The sequence below is a fragment of the Lipotes vexillifer genome, unplaced genomic scaffold, assembly GCF_000442215.2.
Source record: "Lipotes vexillifer unplaced genomic scaffold, Lipotes_vexillifer_v1.1 scaffold253, whole genome shotgun sequence".
NCBI classification, from domain to species: Eukaryota; Metazoa; Chordata; class Mammalia; order Artiodactyla; family Lipotidae; genus Lipotes; species Lipotes vexillifer.
The window spans coordinates 423011-429809 of NW_006780322.1; the positions used below are offsets into that span (position 1 = coordinate 423011).

The window sequence follows — 6799 nt, forward strand, 5'->3', positions numbered from 1 at the left end:
CTGTCACCACTTATATTTTATTGAGAACAGTGGGCATGTGGGGAGGAGGGGGTGCTGGCTGCTGTGAAGGATTAAGAACCCAATAGGCCAGACAGGCAGATTCCACCTGGCTCATGATGCAGGAAAGGGCCTGTGGGGCGGCACCTGCCCTCCCTGGGATCCCTCAGCAGGGGCATGTGGCAGGCCCCTCAGGAAAGGTAGGCAGAAAGGAATTGCAGGTGATAGGTTATAATTTCCACAGCTTCCAACCCAAGAGTAAGGGGTAGTGCTAATCTGGGGAGGAGAGGGAGACAGGGCTAATGTGAGTATCTAGCCTAGCTCTCCTAGGTTTCTGAAAGACTTCAGTGTTCCTAAATGATCCTAAAGATGGAGATTGAGACTAGGAGAGCCCCTCACTGACCCATGCTCTAGAAGATTCTAGGACATCCTAAATTAAGGAGCACAGGCCTTTCATCCCCCAGAGCTCAGCCATGCTGCTAGAGTCCTCAGTGGGAGGAGGGTGATGTCCCTCCCAAGGGAGGCAGAGACCTCTTCCACACCCTGTGAGGCCAGCCACTGTGCCAGGGCCTGAGAGGCAAGGCCTAAGGACAGATTCTGGGGTCTGGGGAGATTCTCTACTCCCCGGATGTCTAAATGGTGGGTGTGGGGAGGTGAGCAGAGGGAGGTAATGCCCCCGGTTCGGTGTACCCCACAGAAATCTTTAGGGAAGGTGCCCAGTTCCTCCCTCTTGCCTCTCCCAGCTGTGCTAGTGGGGAAGAGGGTAAGGGTGTCTAACCCCCTCTCTTCTTCAATGGAGTCAGGCTGTTCGCAGGTTGCCACTTTGTGACCCAACCACCACCCCCCCAACAGTGAGTTGAGAAGGGTGAAGCCTTAGGTGGATGAGTAAGTGGGGCCATGGGGCCAAGGGGAAGAAACACTGTTAGGCCCTGACCATGGTTCCAGCCACTTACACCCATACCTCAGGGGGAGGCCAGTTCTGAGAGGCTCAGTGACAGCACAGAGCCTGAGCCGCTTAGCAGCAGTGTCCTGGGCATGAGGTCCGGCAGGAGGTGGAGGGCCTAGGGTCCAGCCTGTCTTACCCTCTGGAAGAAACAGAGCTGGCATGGGGGGAAAGCAGGCAACAGGAGTGGGAGTTCCTTCCAAGCCTCTGCTCTGGGGGAAAGCCCCCTCTTCTGGCAGGGTCTGGGGTAGGACCACTTCCAGGCAGGATGACATCATACATCAGTCATCTCATCCCCCAGCTCAGCATCTTCCGGCTCTCCTTCCTCGTCCTCTTCATCGTCGTCCTCCTCAGAGGTCATGTTGGGTTCATCAGCCTCTGCCAGACATTTGGGGCAGGAACAGACAAACAGATAGTTCTCCCTGCAGAGGGTTGGGGAGGATGATGGTGAGGGTACAAAGTCAGGCAGCCACCAGCACGGAGAAGCCCAGAGCCCGGCTTCCCACCACACCCCCAGCTGGCACCTGAGGATCCTGTGGCGGCTATGGCGGCTGCGCTCCCGCTGACAGCAGTCTAAGTAGCTGATGCAGATTTCCTAACGGGGAGAAGAGAGGTGGGCTCTGACAGTCTGTGCTTCTAACAGATGGGATTAGGGCCTCCCCAACCTCTGCCCTATGTCCAACCATTGCCCCATCCCCAGGAGCCGGAGCTGCCCTTCAGCGAAGGCGCAGGTCACCCTGATCCATTCCCCTGTGCTCACGGCAGAGGCCACTATGAGGCTTTCACAATCTGTCTGACACAGGGGGCTATGCTTGGCCTTGGGCCATGGCCAAGGTCTGTGGCTGGGGCAGAGGTTATCTTGGTGTGAAGCTACTTGCCCTGAAAGAAGTTTCAGCCAGGCTCCGTGCACAGCTCTAAGAGCCAGGACACCACACCCACACTAGTACCCCACAGTCCAAGCCACAAAGGGCCATGTCCTGCTTCCTTAGATGCTGCAGATTCCTTGATCAAAAGAGCTGGGGACAAGAACTTAGGCACACAGCTGTCTCTGAAACACTGCTCTGAGGCTTTCTGGAGTTATTTTTTGAAGTGGGGTGGGGTTAGAGTATACTCATGGGGAAGACTCATGTGCTGGAGCATGTGGGGATTCATCCCAACAGCCTGAACTTGGGACTGTAGCCACTGCTGCTCCCAATTCCTGGAGAGAACTTGCAAGGCCCACTGCCCACCCACCCGGACAGCTACTGGCCCACTCACCTCTCCTGGCTTAATATCCTCCAGGGCGGTGACATGCAAAAGGAAGTTGTTTTCTGGGAAGGAGGTCTCTGCATTGGGGACACAGCTGTGGTTGCCTGGGTCATGAGAGGCAGGTAATGAGGATTGTTGACTAATAAAAATAACAGCCCTAACTGTGCAGAGCACTGGGTCCCATCTTTCCTTGTTCTCTGATCTCTGCTAGGGCTAGGCAGGTCCTGGGACCCCAGTTTCCTATATCCCTGTCCAGTGCTCTTTCCTGAAGAGCACAGGCACTAAATGCAGTCCTGTATCACTCCCCTCCCCTCCTGCCATGACTGCCCCTTCTCTCCTCACTGGTCAACTTGATCCTCAGATGTGTTCCCAGCGTCTCATAAAGGGAGGGACAGGGCTGTGAAAGGGATGCCCGTGCCAGGCCACTTAACTCAGTCCTGTCTGTTATTGGATGTCTGGTAACAGCTGAGCCAGGCCCTCTGAGAGCCTAGTTTGGGAGGAGTAGTGTCCCCAGAGCCTGGGAGGAAGGTTTTGCAGTGAGGAGAGCAGAGGGTGGGAGGCTGGGACCTGGAAAAGACAACAGTCTGAGCTGGCTCTGCCCCCTCCATCAGGTGCTGATGAGACTGCCTTCCAGCCTGAGCTCCTCCCGGGCTATCACAACACTCTCCTACCAAAGCTCACAGGGCAGTGGTGGGGCAAAACCCAGGCTTCCCTTTGCAAGAATCAGAGCTCTGTGCCCTGCCTTAGCACTGGGCCTAGCCCACTGGAAGGTTTTATATCAAGGCATAAGAGTCCAATAAATGAATGAAAAAATAATAGAAGGAGAAGGCTGAGGGGAAATCCCCAGGAAGCTCAGCCCTAACCCCACTCCTAGACTCAACTCTACCAGCCCAGAAGGGGCCAAGAGAGATGAACTGCAGCTGTGAGGCTACCCCTTCTCAATGCCGGGACTCACAGCAGCTCTGCAGCACAAAGAGGCCAGATCCTTCACAGTTAAGAAACTCACCAGTTGCTGTAAGACAGTAATATGCAGATGTTATTGCATCCACTTTATAGGTGGGAAAAGGAAACTAGGCTTATAAGGACAGGCACTGGCTCCACTGTCTTGCCACCCAATCACTACTATTTTACCTGAAATTGCTTCTCTGAGGCGCAAGCCTTGCTTTCCTATAAATGGTACCACCTTACTGTCCAGCCCTTCCCCACCCCCAGCATCAAGCCTCCGCACGGATCGCGGAGCCATTTCTTGTGTATGTCCTGCAGACAGATCTGAAGCTTCCCATAGGCACACAGGGATTACCTTCCCCAACCACGAACTCAGAGCTCCCTGGGGGAAGACTGCGTCCACTGTCTGACTGACGGATTTCTCCAAAGTTGGGTGAGGCCAAGGCTCCATCTCACCAACCTGTCTCGATGTCCTTGTACAGCTGGTCAATGAAGGCGTCCAGCTGCTCACGGTCCTGAGGCTTCAGCTCCAGAGCGTCACAGGCATGCACCCACTGGCTCAGGGAGCTGGGGGTCCCAGGCAGCCATGGTTGGAGAGGAGGAGGCCTAGCTCACAGGGCTTCCCCACTCCAAGCAAGTTAAGTCCATTTCTTTCTCCAGGGGGAGGGTGGGGGTGGGCGAGTGTGTCCTTCCCCAACAGACCAAGTGCTCCCAAGACTCAGTCTTTCTGACCCCCACCACTGAGTTCAGTCCAGCATTCTGGCCAGAGTCACACCCTGCCCCACCCTAGTCTTGAAAAGAGATGTGGCTACCTTCCTCAGTCAATCTCCCACCCCAGCCCTGAGGGACAAGTCCAACAGCTCTGGAACATTCTCTCCTAACCTGGTCCCAATTCCTTGGCCATTGGTCCCAACAAGAGCAAAGAGAGACCGGAATCCATCCGGAGTGAACCACTGTGGGGGAAAAGGGAGAAGAGCATTCAGGTTACAGCCACTAGCTTTTCTTCCTGTTGAGGAAGTTTGCTGTGAGTCAGTCCCATCCCAGCTCCAGAAGGCCAGGTCTGCTCTGGCTTAGCTGTCCCAGTAGGAGATGCTGACCTGGTTGCTCCTGGAGTGCTGGAGTGACTGGGAGGCCATTGGTCCCACCTTGTCCACACTCACCTGGCTGAGTGCTTCCTCATAAAGGGCCTCTGTGAAGAGTCTCCGCAGTAGCTCCAGCTGGCCCTGGTTTAGGGGAAGCAGGGAGAGACTTGCATCCCTGGGGAGTTCCCATTAGCACCCAGGCAGGGCCCATAACACCACATAAGGGAAGGAAAAGGGCGAGCTCTGCAGACCGAGCTTTCCCTGGGGACAAAGGAAAGCCACAGAATCCTTATCTCCAAGAGACTTGGCAGTCTACTGGCCTGTTCCAACCCAGGGTAGCAAACCCCAAATTGCTCTCTATTTTCTAGCCCTTGTACCAGCAGGGCGGAGGCAGCCTGGCTTAGAATGTCTGTCCTCACCACCACCCTCCAGGCTCCCTGCCCCAGCCTCCAGACCAGCTTGACCCTCCCCCTCCTTTCCCCAGATTCAGTGCAGGAAGGCCCACCCCAGCGCCCTTTCATACACCTACCTCCACCTTCAGGCAGCTCCTGCATGGAAGTCTGCTTTTTTCAGGGAGAATGCATAGTTCTTTGATTTGAAGCAAGTGCTCAGTACACTGGCAACTAAAATTGTTTCACACCGCTCCCTGACCCTGTGGAACCCCCAGCCCTCCACTTTCCATTACACTTGATTCGCCCACTGCTATCCTATCATGGGGTCCTGCCTTCCCACATCAGGGCACCCAGCCCTTCTGTCCTCTGTCATCACCCCACTTCCCAATTTTAAGTCCACATTAGGTCATGAAGTTAAATAGCGGCAGGAATACAAGTCTCTGAACAGATTTTTGGACCCAGGCTCTAACTTCTTCCTGTGGCTGGGAAGGCAGCAAATGTGGAGCTTCCCTTAGGTAGCCATGGACATCCCCAGGCTACTGGGGGGGGGGGGAGGGTCATGTGGAGAGACCAACCTTGAATTTGTCCCCCAGGAGTTTGTGGACAATTTCCTCCTCCTCATTGGCGGTTTTATTACAGAACTGGGAGAAGAGCCTGATCCAACGATCCTTATCCTTAGCCTGCAGTGAACAAATATACTTCAGGGTCAGGTTCACACATGCTCACGCATGCATGTGCACACATGGACTCACGGACACCCTCCTCTTTACTGCCACTCCTGCCCACGTGAGAGGAGTAAGCTGTCATTCTAAAACCCCTGCCCTGAGAAACACCATCACACATGAGCTTCTAAGTAGACCCTTCCTGCCCACCCTGCCCACACCCAACCATCTTCCCAGCTGGTGCCAAGCTAGCCAGTTCACGACACTTGGGAAAATAGGAGGATGAGGCTGACGAGCAACAACACTAAAGGGGTCAGAGTGGCTTCTCTCGCTTTATCTAAGAGACACAATCCTGAAAAGGTGGTGCTTATATATGAATTGATGCTGCACAGGAAGTCATCCATAGATCACAGACCACAGGCAAGATGAGCCCCCACGTCCCCTGCTAGATTTATGGTTAGCTACTCCTAAGGTTTACACAGCAAGCAGCTCTCCTTTGGGAAGCCCAGAAGCAACTCTGTATCCAAGCCAGAGTGTTAAGGTGAGAAGAAAACCGAGGCCAAGGGTTGAATGAGGCCGGAGTCAGCTTCCCTAAGATCAGGTGGGCTCACCTGTTTCACTGTGGCCACCATCCGGGCCATCAACATGATGCTTGCAGTCTCAGGGGGGTAGTGAACACTCCTGGGGAGAAAGAAAAAGGTTTGGCCTAGAACTTCCCTCCCCAGTAGCTGAATTAAGGGAAGCCCAGTCTGATTACTACAGAGAATCTTTCCTACCAATCTCATTTATAACCAAAGAGAGAAAGTCATTGGCAAAGACTTGGGCAGGATTTTATATCCCTATGGGCTTTATGGGGCTCTTCCTGGGAGTGTGTAAAATGCTGAGAATGGTAGGACTGGCGGCTCAGATTTAAGGCAGGGGGAATGGGTGATAGTTTAGCCCTAAGAATGGAGGAAAAATCTAGGGGGTGGTAACTTAACAAAGATGGCTGCATCCACTAAGTGTGGGGAAGGCAGGCAGGGAGGGATGGATAAAGGAAAGAAGAGAGGAAATGCTACCTACCTCCATGCCTCCTGCAGCTTATTGAGAGGATGCAGGGGGTCATCCTGGGAGGGGCCTGGGCACAGGACCTGATGGTATTGCTCAGCTGCGGCTAGCAGACATTCTGTACTGCAGTACGTCACCTGTTGGGGGAGGTGGAGGTCAGCACCCTGGGATCTGGCAGTGGGGTGAGGCACAGACACCCATGTGGTCTCACCTCCTCTAACTGTACTCCTTCCACAAATAGCCCCTAAGCAGTAGTCAGTGGTATTATGAGATGAAAAAGCATACAGTGCTCTGGAGACATGTGAGAGGGGCACCTGACCCAGGCTTGTAAAAACGTGGAAAGGAGACTGCTTCTCCGGTACAGGGAAAGGCCCCTGCCAGGCTCCTAGGAAGAGGGCAAGCTCCCACCAAGCCTATTTTCTAGACAATGGGACTGGAACAGAGAGGACGAAACTGGCACAGTAATGTCTTTTTCATGTCTTT

The 6799-nt window shown here is 54.1% G+C and overlaps 1 protein-coding gene across 1 annotated transcript in view; it reads right to left on the reverse strand.

Moving 5' to 3' along the window:
* Nucleotides 1-4: 4 nt before the first annotated feature.
* Nucleotides 5-6799, reverse strand: part of SMYD5 (SMYD family member 5) — a 12074-nt gene continuing 5279 nt past the window's right edge. Inside the window, exons 4-13 of the mRNA XM_007453372.1 lie at nucleotides 6332-6453; nucleotides 5881-5950; nucleotides 5183-5287; nucleotides 4294-4356; nucleotides 4016-4086; nucleotides 3594-3700; nucleotides 3144-3200; nucleotides 2198-2292; nucleotides 1465-1535; nucleotides 5-1362 (exon numbers count right to left, since the gene is read on the reverse strand). Of these exons, the coding sequence (XP_007453434.1) occupies nucleotides 1215-1362; nucleotides 1465-1535; nucleotides 2198-2292; nucleotides 3144-3200; nucleotides 3594-3700; nucleotides 4016-4086; nucleotides 4294-4356; nucleotides 5183-5287; nucleotides 5881-5950; nucleotides 6332-6453 (909 nt within the window). The 3' untranslated portion in view covers nucleotides 5-1214. The remainder of the gene's footprint in view (nucleotides 1363-1464; nucleotides 1536-2197; nucleotides 2293-3143; nucleotides 3201-3593; nucleotides 3701-4015; nucleotides 4087-4293; nucleotides 4357-5182; nucleotides 5288-5880; nucleotides 5951-6331; nucleotides 6454-6799) is intronic.